Raw genomic sequence first — 16,562 nt, forward strand, 5'->3', positions numbered from 1 at the left:
GCTCTCAGAACGGTAGCCAGAAGCCTGCAGCATCCTAGTGCTACTATCGTTAGCTCTCAGAACGGTAGCCAGAAGCCCGCAGCATCCTAGTGCTACTATCGTTAGCTCTCAGAACGGTAGCCAGAAGCCCGCAGCATCCTAGTACTAGTAACGTTAGCTCTCAGAACGGTATAGCCAGTTAGCCTGCAGCACCCTAGTACTAGTAACGTTAGCTCTCAGAGCGGTAGCCAGTTAGCCCGCAGCACCAGCAACGGTAAGCGTGTCTCATTTAATTTCCACCACTGAAGCGGGTTTTCCCCTATCGATTGCGTCCTCCTGTGTGTAGACAACCAGCTCTGCGTGTGCTCGCTCCACTAGTGAGGACTGGTCTCGCCCTCTGCTGGCGCGTGCTGTGTGTGCACTACAACCAATGCCGTCCCTGTCAAAACTCTGTTTCAGTGTAATAGAAACTGAAACGCATCTGTGATTTTGACGGTATTGATTTTCAATACCGTCGGGATTTCTAAATACCCTGGTATACCGTAATACCGTCATACCGCGCAAGCCTAATTCTGGTATGTATACACATTCTAATCTATCCATCCAGATAGTTCTTGTGTGATTTGCAGTTTTGGAGATATCTGCTGTCACTCCAGTACAATGGAGCTGAATGACACTTTTTTTCAGTAGAAAATAGTTCCTACATGAAACTGCTCACAACAAGGTATGTGGATTATTTTGCGTATTGGGGTCATGGTATCTGGAAAGAGACATTGCTTGAGTTTTTCCAAAAGTATTTATTTGGTGCTTTGAGCGCCACAAGCCAAGTGTGAATGAATGAAAACTTTATTTAACAGATTGCAGAATGGGTACAATACAGTACGGCTCAATACACACAATTGTTAAGGGGATGCAGACCAGAGAAAGACGTTTGTCTTGTTTACATCAGGGTCCCCCATTTTCAATTCATAGTGACATTTATGACATACACAACATATATGACATCATGACATTTATGTTATAGATGAGGACATGCATGACATACAGGTATAGTACTGGAGGGGTGCCATTCAGCTCCATTGTATTGGAGTGACTGCATATATATCCAAAACTAGGCAACTCACACCAAAACTATCCGATAGCACTCTGGGTAAGGGGGATATGTTGTTATTGTTGTTGTTGTTTTATATTATTTTACATTTTGGGTGAGTCTTCATAATATAGCTAATTTGGATGTAGAGGGAGGGAAATCAAACCAATGGCCATACCAACAGACTATAGAGACTGTATTTAGACAGATCTGACTGCTTAAAACCTCCCCTGATGCAACGTGTATCTACTGAGCATGTGATTCTGTTAACCAAACATGCTGCATAGCAGGGCTTAAACAAACTGACTCCAGTCTGACTCATTTACAAGGAATTAGTTTTACTTACGCAACTGTGAAGGTAAGCATGGCAAGTTCAGACCGGCTCGATTTGTCATGTGAGAAAAGTCAAAGTTTCCACTGAATTAGCCCAATTAAAGTGTTGGATCGGAGCCTTTTAAACGGTATGATGCCTAATCCCCCCGCAGTGAAAGGGCGTATAAACCTGATGCACAAGTGAAGAATGTGAGAGCAACCGTTTCCCGAATGAATGAAAACTTGATTTAACAGATTGCAGAATGGGTACAATACAGTACGGCTCAATACACACAATTGTTAAGGGGATGCAGACCAGAGAAAGACTTTCGTCTCGTTTACATCAGGGTCCCCCATTTTCAATTCATAGTGAGTAAACATTCCTTGTTGTGTGTAAACTTGGTGCAATTTGTCAGCCAGCCTGTCCCGTTTGTATGTTAGCCTCGTCTACACTACAGTATCTCACCTTGCGTTTGTCGAATTCCAGTAGACTACGTGTCTTTTGGCCAGGGCAGTGGACACGATGTTGAACAAGAAGAGGGTGGCTTTCCATGCAGTGACACCCCCGGGTGTCCAAAGGTACCCCATCTTCACGGCAGCAGGGGGTGGGTCGCTCTCTCTCTCTGCACCGGGGGGAGTGGTGGGTTCGACCGGGGAAGACAGACCGACAGGTACGGGAGACAGACGCGCAGACGTCTTGCAGAAACTCCCCCAAAGTTGTCTTTTCTTCTTTTAATAAACTAGTGAACAAACCCAACTTCTGTGTTTCGCAGCAGATTTAGCATGATGAGAAAATGTGAGAAAGCAAACTGGATTTTACACCAAAAAGTTTAACATATTTTACAGTATAGCAGTTAGCAGCTGCCTACAACAACACAACAAAATCCTAAACTTCCACAACGAAAAGTTATTGAGAGTATATCCAGGGTACGCATGGTGCCTTATATGTAAAGTGATCTCTTGTCTACAAAAAAAGAGAAGCAACTTAGGTTTATTAAAGCCCAGTGCTGTGCCCATCCATACAGTAATTGCTTACGAAATCAATTGAGGGGTCCCATCTGGTTTGGCAGCAACAGGCTGAGCAGCAGTGATTTGGGAAGGGCGGGTCCTAGACCAGAGAGGGAGGGGCCAAGGGAGGGGCCACGGAAACTTTGGACCAATCAGTGGAGAAGGGTGTGGAAGGGCGGGTCCTAGACCAGAGAGGGCGGGTCCTAGGGAGGGGCCGCGGAAACTTTGGACCAATCAGTGGAGAAGGGTGTGGCGATGATATTCCATATTTTTCCCTTGTGTGGTGCGCCGACTGGTGTGTGTTTATTACGGAGCGCCTGTTGCAGACACCGTTGATTGATTGATTGAAAACTTTATTAACAGATTGCAGAATGGGTACAATAGTACAGTACAGCTCAATACACACAATTGTTAAGGGGATGCAGACCAGAGAAAGACTTTCGTCGTGTTTACATCAGGTCCCCCATTTTCAATTCATCATGATGACATACGTTTCTGTTTCTGGAAAGCTGTTGTTGTCCTACATACTCCCCACGGAGGTTGGTTATTTTATTGCGCCGGTTTGTTTACCTCTCGATATACACACTCGGTTTCTTATGAACACTTATCATGTGCCCCCTAATAGTCCCTGTTGTTGTCAGAGTTGAATTGTACAGCGGTTCTACAGGCGTGTAGTACCCAGTGCTAGACCGATAATTAATTACCATGTGACGGAGGAACAAACACGCACACAGTGGGGTATTAGCTCAAGCTGGAACAAAAGGAAGGGATTTATTTCACATGCGCATTACAATATATATATAGGTCACCTGTCACCATCACCGCATCTCATTGGCTGTACAATTGTCCATGCACACAGCCAGGGGTGTAGCTCCAGATTCTGGGCCCCATGAAAGAATGTATTTGTAGGCCCCCAGCGGATGCGAGCGTGCGAGCGGACATTTTTTTTGGATTTTTTTTTATTGATGAAAACGCACAATATGGTTTTTACCTATACATTCGGATCAGCAGTTCAGCACCTGCACTGTTGGGGGGTGAGCCTAGTAAAGGATGTCGCATTGCGTTCATCTTCACACACACACACACACACCACACACACACACACACACACTTCAGAAACAAACATAGTATCAATGATACACCTGAGTGATGTCTAGTAAAAAATAAAAAAATATTTTTTTTGGGGCCCCCCCCAGTGCTGGGCCCTTGGAATCATCCTAAGCTACCCCCCCCCCCCCCAGCTACGCCCCTGCACACAGCACAAAACAATATATTCCATTATATTTAATACCCCCACGCAGGGACGTGCACAGGATTTTAGAGGGGCAGGTGCTCAAAGGCTGAAAAGGGCACTACTATTTTTAAGGGCCCTTTTCGGGCGGGGGGGGGGGGGGGGGGGGGGGGGGGCTTTTATGTTTTTTTGGGGGGTTTTCGTGATCAAATATTGAATATTGAACTATAATAATCAGTGCAGGAGCTCACTTATCCTTGAAAGACACTTTTATCACTGACTTAAAAGGCCCATACATCTCCATAAATGTTCAGGGGGGAGGGAATAAGTGCTTACCCTACAGACCCCAAGAAGTGCTGTATATTCTGTATTGTTTAATATAAATGCATTTTTTATTCCAATCCCGATTTGTATTTGAGATTCCCAAATCCCATCGGACTTGACTTCTTCGTGTCCCTCAATGAGTGTAATACCAGCATTCAACTGTATGCGCCACAGTGGTTTCTATCATCATCATCATCACCACCCACGCTATGCATAAAATATATAGGTCCGCGGAGAGGCACGCTGAGGAGGCCGTGCAAACTGCAATGGAATATGTGGCATCTCTCTCTCTTTGCCTAATATTTTGATTCTATCCTGACATTTTTCAGTTGGAAGGGCAGTCTATATGTGTAACGACAAAAAAAATAAAGCATTTTTTTTTAAAGGGCACTTTTTTTACGAGGCTCAAAAAGGCAGGTGCTCAAGCACCCCTTGGGCTCTATGTGTGCACGTGCCTGCCCCCACGTGAGTCACCAAACTAGCATGCTTTATGAGGTTGGGTGAAAATACCATTGTTCAGAAAATAAATTACCGCCAATTGGGCGCAACGTAATGTAAAGACGTGAAATAACGCTGTTGCACCTTGGTTATCCTCATAAACCATACATTGACGTCTGTCTGACTGTCGATACCTTCTAGTAGTTGTACTAGGTAAAATACACTCTTGTGTAGTTGTGGCTTTTGTTCACAATGCCGCTCCACACTTGGATTTAGCTGTGAGCATCTCTTGATCATCTCTTTACTTTTTGCCTTTTTTACTTTTGCTCCCGCATATCCCCAATTTAGTCATTATGCCAATTCCCTTCCTGGTCATTGTGCTGCCCTATACTCTCGGTCTGGGGTGGGTGTATACTAGAGGTGCCTCCTCTGATACATGTGGAGTCGCCAGCCGCTTCTTTTCACCTGACAGCTAGAGGTTTCACTGGGAGAGCGATGCGGCTGGACCGTGGCCTGGATCTCTGATTACCTCGCCAACAGACCACAATACATCAGACTGCAAGGTAGTTGATCAGATGTGCTGGTGAGCAACACCGGCGCCCCCCCCCCCCCCAACTGTCACCCTTCCTGTTCACCCTCTACACCTCCGACTTCTGCTATTACTCGAGTGGGTGCCACCAAGTTCTGAGATGACTCCTCCATCGTAAGTTACATCACAGACGACAACGAGGATGAGTACAGAGCCCCGGTGGAGAGCTTTGTAGGCTGGAGCGACAGCAACCACTTCCAACTCAACATCAGCAAGACCAAGGAGCTGTTGGTGGACTACTGGAGAGACAAGAAGAGGCCCCCAACCCCCATTACAATCTGAGGGGAGGAGGTGGAGATGGTGGAGGTTCCTGGGAGGACACATGAATAACAAACTAGACTGGTCGGACAACACAGAGGCCCTCTTTACAGGATGTATGCAAATGCTGTAGTCGTTTTACCAGTCTGTTGTAGCCAGCATCATTTTTATGTTGTTGGGGGGGGGGGGAGTCAACTCAAGGGACACCAACAAACTGAACAATCAGTCCTATTTTCCTATTTTCATACTAGCGCTACTAGTTTCCCTATGCTTTTTCTTTTGTTGTTGTTGTTGTTCTTTGCTCTATTCTATATAAATCTTTCAAAAATGTTCTTATGTAACCCAGTTGCGATTGCATGTATATATTTGTGTTTTATTACACGTATGTGCATACATACCAACTATTTCGCCTGTTTTATTCTCCACCCATCGATCATCCATAGCAACACTACTATCACCGACATCCAAGAAGGGGGATCCCCCCTTGAACGGCCCTTTTTGTGAGTTGTTCCTTATCTTCGCTGGGGTATTTACATTTACATTACATTTAGTCATTTAGCTGACGCTTTTATCCAAAGCGACTTACAAGTTCTGTACGACAAGTCATCAGGAAGGGTACAACTCTATCAGCTGAGTAACAATGTTCATCAAAGTGTTGAGTGCTACAGTGTAGGTTATTTTATTAGGACAAGTGCATGACAGTTTTAATTTTTTATTTCAGATAATGGTTGAAGAAGTGCGTCTTTAGACGACGGGTATGTCTGGGAGTGTTGCCGTTATTTATTTTTACATTTATTTTGGATTTCATGGTGTTTTTTTTTATCTTGATTTATTGTGATGTTTCTTCTTGACTTGTTTAAAGAAGACTTGTCCAGCCTATGGGGACATTAACTTGTGATTTTCGGGCTTTACAAATAAATTAGATTTGATTTGATTTGAGAGGAGGGTGAGAAAAAAGGAGAACCCCTCCCACCCCCTCTATGAGGAGCTAGCCAAGATGAAGAGCATGTTCAGCTATAGTCCCACCCCCACCCCCCTGACACTCCACTAACCGCCTTGGCCAGTCCTTCATGCCAGCAGCCATCAGGCTCCACAGCCTGGGGGCAGGGCCTGCTGCCAGCAGCTGGAGAACTAACTGCGGCAGAACTATTAGAAATGTCTGACTCTTAACCACTGAACCCTGCTGGAACTATAATGTATATAAGGTAAACAGACCTTCATCTACACATTTTGTGCATACTGTTTAATTTTCTCATATTTTATATTCAGATTACATTTTTCTATTGCCTACATTTATTGTTCCTCCTATTACGCTGCCCATACCTGTACCTCCCCTCCCCCGTGCTGTTTGACACCTGCATTCCCCCCCAAGGGGATCAATAAAGGAATATCTTATCCTACCCGCCAGGTTTTGTTCCAGTTTCTGCCTGACTGTTTCGACCCGTATAGCGACTTTCTTTCAGTCTGCAGGTTGCGTCCTGAGTAAAGACCAAACACTATACAAAATATACAATATACAAAACTAAAATGTACCAAAACAAATCTAAAATGAGGTGGAAGATATTTAGTAGCAAATATTTAAGGATAAATAGGTAAATATGGTGTAATGTTTAAAAAGTGTTTAAGGTGAATGTTTAAAGTGAGCGTGTGCAATGAATGTAGAATGGATGAGTTAATGTTACACTAAGTCCACATTGAGCAGCCTGATGGCCTGCAGAAGCTTTTGAGTCTCTCTGTGCTGGCCACGAGACTCCGGTAGCACATGCCTGACCGCAGCAGTGCAAAGAGGCAGTTGTTTGGGTGGCTAGAGTCTTTGGCTATTCTCTAAGCCTTGGCTCTGCAACGCCTGGTGTAAATGTCCTGGAGAGTGGGAAGCCCACCTCCGATGGTGCGTCCAGCTGATCGAGCCACTCTCTGCAGTCTGCTGCGGTCGCGTGCAGTGCTATTCCCAAACCAGGAGGTGATGTGATTACACTGACTAACCCCACCGCTTGCGATGACATGTGTTGTGGCTTTGTGTCCTTCATAGGCCACAACTGAAGCTCACTATATCTGTACTTGCGGGGACCCCGATCACTTGCAGTCCGCTGCACTCCTTCAACTTTGTGACGTCGTCGTTGGGAATGCTGCAGTGTGAATATTTTCAGTGCCCTTGTGGCTTCATGGTTTTCATTTGAATTCAGCAAAAGACATTGTCACCTCACTTTGCGTGACACCAATACCAATGGGTTTTTGAAAGATTTCGGTAGTCCCTTCAAAATCATTGCTACTAACAGCCCCGTCACTCAATGTCTCGCCGTCTCTTTGTCATCCGTTCCTCAATGGTGTAATGGCTGCCTCTGCTCTCATAATGTATTCTGTCACACACTCGCTGCTCAACTTTTGAAGCAAAGTCGGTTCTGTATACAGGCTAATTATACACGGCTTTCCTTTACCTGCATAATAGTCTCTTAAAACCTTTAGTGCTTTCCCATCCATTGTCCGCTGCTGCTCGCATTACCAGCGACAAACTTTTATCATCCAGAAACTGGATTACCTCTGCATATGCGTCTGCATTTCTCTTTCCGTCCCACTCTTCTTCTTCTTCTTCTTCCTCACTGGCAGATTCACCCAAAACGATGTCCTTCATTCCTCGCAACTGAAGATGGGCCCAAAATGTTTGTCTCACACAGTTCCTAGTTCTTTTCATCTCATCTCGCCAAAAACGAGTCGAGACCGACGGTGGTCGAACTCACCGGACACACATTTATAAACGTACTCAAGCTTATCAACTTATGCCTCACATTCACCCATTCACTCACACAGCGATGGCGGGGACAACCATGCAAGGTGCCAACCTGCTCATCGGGAGCAGTTAGGGGTTAAATGGCTTGCTCAATGACACTTCGACGCACTGCCGACAGGAGCTGGAATTGAACCGGGAACCTTCTGATTACCGGACGGCCGCTCTACCTCCTGAGCCACTGTCACCCCTGTGATGCGTTGTCGGAGTTGGATTGTACAGCGATCCTGGCGTGTGGACCCCGTGCTAGACCATGTGGCGGAGGGAAGAACATAGACACAGTGGGGCATCAAGCTGGAACAAAAGAGGGAAGAGATTTATTTCACATGCGCATTACAATATATACTGTACATAGAGGTCACCTGTTACCCTCGACGCATCTCATTGGCTGTACAATTGTCCATTCACACGGCACTAAAATAAAGATTAACTTTTTACAATTTTGAGAGTATATACTACGTTAACAGACCTACTCTACATGGACAACACGGAGTGCATCCACCATAGTATGCCAGAAAAGGTACTGCTGCGGTCAGGCAAGCGATACCAAAGTCTCATGGCAAGCACAGAGAGACTCAGAAGGAGCTTCTATCCCCAGGCCATCAGGATGCTCAATGAACAATGAACAATAAGCAAACCATCAACACACTCACACTCACTTTAAATAAACAACACACTGTAGCACCCACTTTACCACTTTAGACACACTTCACACTTTACACTTTATATTTATATTTATATTATTGGTAAGGAAATTGCACATCATTCTCATTCCTTATTGCACATCACCACTACAAGGTGGCACCACAAGCTAAGCTATACCTCACCATTTTTTGTACCAGCTGTACATGCTGTATATATAGATACACTGAACAATTTTGTTGTTTACACTTGTTTACGTACTTGACTTCTTGACTTTCTATTTTATACTTATTTTATACTACCTTGTTATTATCTAGCACACTCACAGGAGCAACACAGAAAGAAACAGTTCATGCAAAGTAGCCTATTCTGTATTCTGTATGACAACTAATAAAGAAACTTGAACTTGAAACTACACTCTTGTGTAGTTGCATAGGATGGCCGCAACTACACAACCATCGGATGGCCCCACTATATTTTGACTCACCTGCAAGATCCTCATTTAGATATTTTTCACTTGACTGCCTGAGGTGTGTGTGTGTGTGTGTGTCCCCTATGAGTTGGGTAGGCATTAATTCTCTGGTTGTTGTCAGCCACCCCAGGGGACGATGTAGCACCATCACTCATCTAGGCAGAGTTACATGGCTAGCTTGGTGTTATTAGCTGTAACTGCATGTCTGGTTAATTCTCTTTTTTTTCTGGGAGGTCTCTCTCTCTCTCTCTCTCTCTCTCTCTCTCTCTCTCTCTCTCTCTCTCTCTCTCTCTCTCTCTCTCTCTCTCTCTCTCTCTCTCTCTCTCTCTCTGTGCCTGGCACCAGCTCTCATTAGCTCACTTCCTGGAGGTCGTGATCATTAATTTCTCATGATGCCTCTGTGTTCCTGCGTGGCTAATTTGTCCCTGGTGAGCCCTCCCTCAGCAAACACCAAGACGACCATAGTGAAGCAATGCCATCTACATCCTTCTCTCTCTTTCTGTATTTCTCTTTCTATCTCTCTTTTTCTGTCTCTCTGTCAGTCCATCTCTCTTTCTTTGTCTGTCTCTCTGACTGCCTGTCTGTCTCTCTCTTTCTTCGTCTGTCTCTCTGTCTGTTTGTCAGTCTCTCTTTCTCTGTCTCTCTCTCTGTTTGTCCGTCTGTCTCTTTCTCTGTCTGTCTCTTTCTCTGTCTGCCTCTCTCTGTTTATCTGTCCGTCTCTCTTTCTCTGTCTGTCTGTCTGTCTGTCTGTCTGTCTGTCTGTCTGTCTGTCTGTCTGTCTGTCTGTCTGTCTGTCTGTCTGTCTGTCTGTCTGTCTGTCTGTCTGTCTGTCTGTCTGTCTGTCTGTCTGTCTGTCTGTCTCTCTGTCTCTCTTTTTCTTTTTGTCCTTTGAATTGCAACTGGCAGAGCTCTGCATTTCTTTTTACATTGTAGTTTTCTTTAATTGGAGTTGCTATTGAACCATGGTAGTCTGTGTTACTCGGCGTTCAGGCACTGACCAAGTACATTACTTGCCCACCACCCCGACTGGTGTATGCTTTTTTTTATTTTTTTATTTCTTATATAGAAATAAAACTATTTAGTAAATGTTTGCAGTGCCCACATTCATCAAATAAAAAACTCAGCATGTATACTAAGCATGTTATCAATATTTAGTCAGACATTATAAACTGAAAATGTCTGCGCTTTTTTGTATAGGTATGTGCTGTCGCAGTAGAGTAGCTTAAGTTTCACTCTCACTTTAAATTTGATAAAAAAAAAAAAAAAAAAAGTTTCACTCTCACTTTTAGTTAGAGATATGGGACCGATCTGATCCAAGATCGATATTGGATTCCAATATGACATAATTCACGCATTGGATGTTGGCCTGACTTCACCGGTCCATGTACCCGATCCAGATTCCATAGCAGAGCTCCAGATTGCGACCAATTTTTGAAATAGTGCTACCAATTATTTTTAACTAGTGCGACTCTACCCCTGTTTTTTAATCATGCTGTATATCACTTCTCGTTCGGTGGGGAGGTGTGTGTGTGTATGTGCTCTTGTTGAAATATGGAGAGGTCAGCCAGTGTGTGTGTGTGTCTCTCTTTTTCTCTCTCTCCAGTGTGTGCTCTCGCATCGCTTGTAGTGGCATTAAAATATATTGTTCCTTTTTCAAAAGAAAATAAATATCAGGTCCTTCTATGCCACAGACGGTAGTCCCAAAATTACAATGAGGGCAATTGAGACAAATTAGTAGGCGATGCAGAGAAAAAGGGAGCAGGGGAGAGTTAAGTAGCAGAATAATTGGACTTCCGGTCAAACATTTTCAAAATAAGGGTCCTCAAGTCTATTGTGAAAAAAAATATATAAAATTGAGTATAGAGGTTTTATCTATTTTTAGATAAGACCTTTTATACAGATTTAAGGTCTCCAGGAGTAAACAGGCTAATCCAGCCGTACTCAGCACTATGGAGGCCTATTACTACCAGGAGTAAGTAAACCAATCCAGCCTTACTCAGCTGAGGCTGGATTAGCATACTCAGTAAGTAGGCCACTGTTTAGTAAGTAGGTCTATTACTACCAGGAGTAAGTAGGCTAAACCATCTTTACTCAGCACTATGGAGGCCTATTACTACCAGGAGTAAATAGGCGAATCCAGCTTTACTCAGCACTATGGAGCCTTATTACTACCAGGAGTAAATAGGCTAATCCAGCTTTACTCAGCACTATGTATTTGAATCCTACTTAACATACAGTTCAAATAAATGGCTTCGGAAACATTTAAATGTAATGCAATTTTGGTATTATGTTTTGCTCTTTGTTGTGTGTTTATTATTACAGCCTAATGTAGCCTTACAGTACAGTAAAGTGCAATACAACCTTTCCCTGCATCAGCTCGACTGGAGAGGAGCTCAGAGGACCAGTCCAGACCAGCAAACAGTATGTTTGTGTGATATGCTAAATAAGGCTGCAGCTACATCGATGAATGAATGAATTATTTTATAAAGCAATAAGTACATACATACATATGTACAGTAGTAGAACATTTATAACAAAAAAAAGGTGTAGGCTGAAGCCGAGGCTTATATTGCCTACCCTTTTTACAATTCATTATAAAAAAAATTAAGCAAAAGGTTACTTAAAGAACACATACTGTATGAATGGATAGAAAAGTGACAAAATGTATTACTGTCCACATCAACTCTGTCTGTCCAACAAATGGATACTCCGCTCGTCATTGAAAATGTATTAAGAACAGATGTAGACGGATAGACACAGCGGATCACCGTAGTCATATAACGTTAAAGATCAAATTAAGTGTAACTGAGGGGTACAATTCCCTGACTGTATTGTTAGATATGATACTTACTACCACTACCTCTTGTACTTTAGACTCTGGCCACCCAGTACTAGGTATAAATAATTATGATAAACACTCCCACCTGATGAAACGGATCCAACACAAATGTACCAAGTCGAAAGTCTGCGTTTAATAATAATACATAGCAAAGGGTATGTACAACGATCACTTAATTACATTTATGATTTGAAATAGTATGCACTTTTATGGCAAATGAGTATTCGTAGATAGATCAATATCGAATGTCCAATCTCTGATTGCGCAGGAAGCAAATATACAACCTGGAATATTTAGGGAACAATAGCAATGATACTTGAATGATTATATAGCTGGATACACTAGGGGAAGGTTCCGACTGCTTGTAGGACAGCTGGAGGGGGGGGGGGTAGAGTCTGGCTGTATCCCGTCTGGCCGAGGGTATCCTGGGAGAGCCCACAGTCGTGCGACCCGGTGCCCAGCGATCCTCGATCCACAGATGAAAGCAGTTGGACTCTCTGTGGCCGGCGTCCTCCGGTCCACGATGGAGAGACGTGAGGCGACCTCGTCGTGTAGAGCGTCTTCTCACCTGTCGTCCTCTCCGGGGGGGGTATTTCCAACACACCGCAGTGTTGGCCTTTATCCATAGAATAATCAAAGTACTCAAAGCATAATCCAAGCCGGGGAAGGCTAGCCGTCGTCGGTAGAATAATCCAATATACAGGTCCACTCGCTCTTTGGCCTGGAGCTCCTCGGGTGCAGCTTCACGTGGGGTCAACCACCCTGGATAAGCGTCCAGCTGATGCCCGAAACGATGGGGGTGCTGATTACTATAGAACTCTCACCGCACGAGGCACTACATATGAATAGACTATTATTAGCTTAATAGAATACGTCCAACTCAACGATATAGTGCCAAATATGACTATTCAAATATTAATATACACGATGTCTCAATGCCGATACTGGGCCGAATTGGCCTTACTGCCCACACGTGGTTCGCGGGGAGGCTTTTGCGTCTGTCACTCTGTTGGAGGGTAAGGAACTGGACTAAAAGAAAGCTCTACTTTAATAGCGCAGTATATATACGCACTATGAACAAATAGTACCATTAGTGGTGCGGTAGACATATTCCTACGCGGAACTAGGACTTGTCCATACATGTTGAGCGGTACGATTGAACCTGGTCTGAGGGGTATGGCGACCTGGCACCAAGGTCTCGTCCAATGGTAGAATGGAGACTATTATGGGATGTTCAGTAGACTAGAAGGGATATTCAATGCATATTGTACAAGGAATATACAAGGGATATCAGGGGATATACAAATACAATTAAATATATATAAGTAAATATATATATTCGGTTTAATCTGATCCTTCAGAACAGCCGCCCCCTAATTGGTCCCAACCCAATTAGTTAAGCAGAGACAGATTAACCGCACTGTCTACCACTCAAGGGTTCGCTGTAAGGGTCAGTCAACTCACAAAGTCATAGGGTCATGGTCATCATCGATTGTGTCTGGGAGTCGGGGCAGTTCTATGAGCCTCGCCACAGGACGGGTGTAAATGCGCCCCTGGACGAGTACTTCAGCTGCTCGGACCTTGCCATCGGCACCGGTGATCACTTTGCTTACGCGGCCAGCCGGCCACATAGCTCTGGGTAGTGACTGGTCAATAATCATGACGACTGTTCCTTCCGTCAAATTGTCTCTCTCTTTTACCCACTTCTGGCGGGTCTGTAGAGACGGTAGGTAGTGCAGTAGGAAACTGCTCCAAAACTTGTCGGCTAATACTTGGCTGTACCTCCACATTCGTCGGCCGTTCGCTTCTTCAGGCCGGTACATTGTCTGGGGTAACGCGGGATCTAGCCGCCCCATCAGGAGGGTGTTGGGGGTGACTGGGTCGACATCTGCTACATCACTGGAGACGTAACCGAGGGGCTTTGAGTTCAATACTCCCTCAATCTCCGTGAGGACTGTCATTAGGACTTCTTCCGCCACAGTCTGGGCCCCAAGTACTGCGTACAGGGCTGTCTTTATAGAACGTACTTCTCGTTCCCAAGTTCCACCGAAGTGGGGTGCGTTTGGGGGGTTGAATTGGAAGTCAATCTGGGCTGGAGCGAGGTGGGTCTTAAGTTCTGGGCCCATAGCTTGGAAGCTCTCCCTCAGCTCTCTTTCTCCGCCTTTGAAGTTTGTCCCGTGATCGGACAATAATGTAGACGGTTTTCCTTTCCGTGGTGTGAATCTTCGGAAGGCCATAAGGAATGAGTCTGCGCTCATGGTCGGAAGGAGCTCGATATGTATCGCTCTGGTGGTCATGCATTTGAATACAATACCCCACCGCTTCTCGGTGCCTCTTCCTTTCTTTATGTGCAGCGGGCCAAAACAGTCCATGCCTGTTGAGTGGAATGGCTTGTCGCCGAGTCGGAGGCGACATGGAGGTAGGTCAGCCATCCGTGGTATGCTGGGCTGCGCGCGCCACTTTCGGCAGTCTAGACAGGTTCGCTGGAAGCGTCGCACCGCCTCTCTTCCTTGAAGTATCCAGTAACGACGTCTGATTTCCGCGAAGACTCTCTCTGCTCCTGCGTGGTGTACATCATCGTCGTGTTTCTTTATAATCAGCTCTGTGACCTTGTGTCGGCTGTTCAATACGATCGGGTACTTAATGTCATCCGGTAAATTGGGGGCTCTCCGCAGGCGACCACCCACTCTGATGAGGGTATGTGTGTCACTCTCGGGGGCCAGATGAATCAATCTGCTGTCTGATGGGACGGGCTTTCCTCCCTGTAGACAGTCTAGTTCATCGGGGAACGAGTCTCTCTGGGCTCGTTGCAGTAGAAGCAGTTCTGCTTCCTCGTAGTCAGCTGCTGACATATCAGCGGGGGACTTAATCTCTGGGTGGTGCCGCAGGAATGTCCGTTGCTGCGCACTCTCTATGGTAATGCAATCGTCTATGTTGGGGTCTGCGGAGACAACAGTGCTCAATCCACAGAACATGGGTTTCTTATTCTCAGCCTCCTCGTCACTTGCTTCCCTCGGGGTGGGCGTGGGCCAATCTCCTTCCGGGAGCTTGAGGAATGCTGGTCCGTCACTGTAGATGTTATGACGGGTTAAGTCATCTAGGGACATTCCCCGGGTGATGACGTCCGCTGGGTTGTGTTTTGTATCAACATAGCGCCAGTTTGCTTCTCCGGTTAACTCTCCGGTTAACTCTTGAATCTCAGTGACTCTGACTCCCACGAAGACTTTGTATTTGCATGAATCCGATTTGATCCAGGCGAGTACTGTCGTGGAATCTGACCACAGGATTGTTCTATGCACCGGAATGGTGAGCTCACGTTGGATGAGCGTGGCTAGATGCGCTCCTGCGAGGGCTGCGCAGAGCTCTAGACGTGGGATAGACTGTTGCTTGCGTGGGGCTATTCTCGAGCGGGCGAGGATGAATGCTGTGTAGATCTCTCCCCCCTCTTCTTGGGCCCGCAAGTAGGCTACTGATCCGTAGGCGACCTCGGAGGCGTCACTGAAGACGTGTAGATCCATTTTACATGTCTCTGGCCTCACCGTGGGTGGGAAGTAGCTTCGGCGTATATTAACGCCTGGGAGTGAGTGGAGTTCCATCTCCCACTCTCTCCAGGTGGATGCAAGGTGTGCGGGAATGGGGTCGTCCCAGCCCTGGTCCTTGTCCCACAATGCTCGTACAATCATCTTTGCCCTGGTGGTGTACGGTAGTATACATCCTAACGGGTCATATTGTCGGGGCGAGTGTTCTGTACACACTCCGTCTGGTGGTCGGTATTGCCGTCGACCTTCCCTGCTCCGTGGTCAGGGGTTTGTGTCTATAGTGGAGCGAATCTGTTTTGAAGCGCCACACTAGTCCTAGTGTCATCTCTTGGGCTTCTCCTGGGATTGTGGCCATCCAGGTCTCGCTGCTCGCTGCCTTGTCCTCGGAGGAGAGGCTGCGCAGTACGTGCGGATCGCTGCTGGCCCACTGCCTGAGATCAAAGCCGCCTTTGATCAGAGAGGCGCGGAGTTTAAGTAGGAGAGCCTCGGCTTCTTCCTGTGGCGAAACGCTTTGTAGACAGTTATCTACGTAGAAGCTGTTCTTCACACTGTGTCGGACCTCTTCGTCCGCTGCTGGGTCCTCTGCGACATGTCTCTGTAGTGCAAATGTAGCACAGCATGGGCTGCATGTAGTTCCGAAAGGGAGGACTTCCCATTGGTAGATGGCTGGGTGCTCATCTCCTGGCCTCTCTCTCCATAGGAACCGCAACAGGGGCTTGTCCTCCTCTACTAATCTCACCTGCAGGAACATCCCTTTGATATCCCCGCTGATAGCCACCTTGTCCTGGCGGAAGCGGAGTAGTACGCCTAGTAGGGAGGGGCCGAGTGTAGGACCGGGCAATAGCTCTTTATTCAGATTTTGGGATCCGATCTGGTAGCTGCAGTTAAACACGATGCGGTCTTTGCCGTTGTGATGAACCTTGTGGTGGGGCACGTACCACGATTCAGTCGTCTGGTCGGCCTCTTTAATGTCAATCTTTGTGACGTGTCCCGCTGTGATGAGCTTCTCAATCTCAGCACGGTATACACTTTCTTGGGCGGGGTCCTTGGCTAAGCGCC

At 45.9% G+C, this 16,562-nt stretch overlaps 1 protein-coding gene across 1 annotated transcript in view; it reads right to left on the reverse strand.

Moving 5' to 3' along the window:
* The window catches only part of efna4 (ephrin A4), a 61,585-nt gene extending 59,508 nt beyond the window's left edge, over positions 1 to 2,077 (reverse strand). The window contains exon 1 of the mRNA XM_084336115.1: positions 1,848 to 2,077. Within this exon, the coding sequence (XP_084192241.1) occupies positions 1,848 to 1,969 (122 nt within the window). The 5' untranslated portion in view covers positions 1,970 to 2,077. The remainder of the gene's footprint in view (positions 1 to 1,847) is intronic.
* Between the last annotated feature and the right edge of the window lie 14,485 nt (positions 2,078 to 16,562).

This window comes from Notolepis coatsorum (assembly GCF_963971535.1).
Source record: "Notolepis coatsorum genome assembly, chromosome: 19".
In the NCBI taxonomy this organism is placed as follows: Eukaryota; Metazoa; Chordata; class Actinopteri; order Aulopiformes; family Paralepididae; genus Notolepis; species Notolepis coatsorum.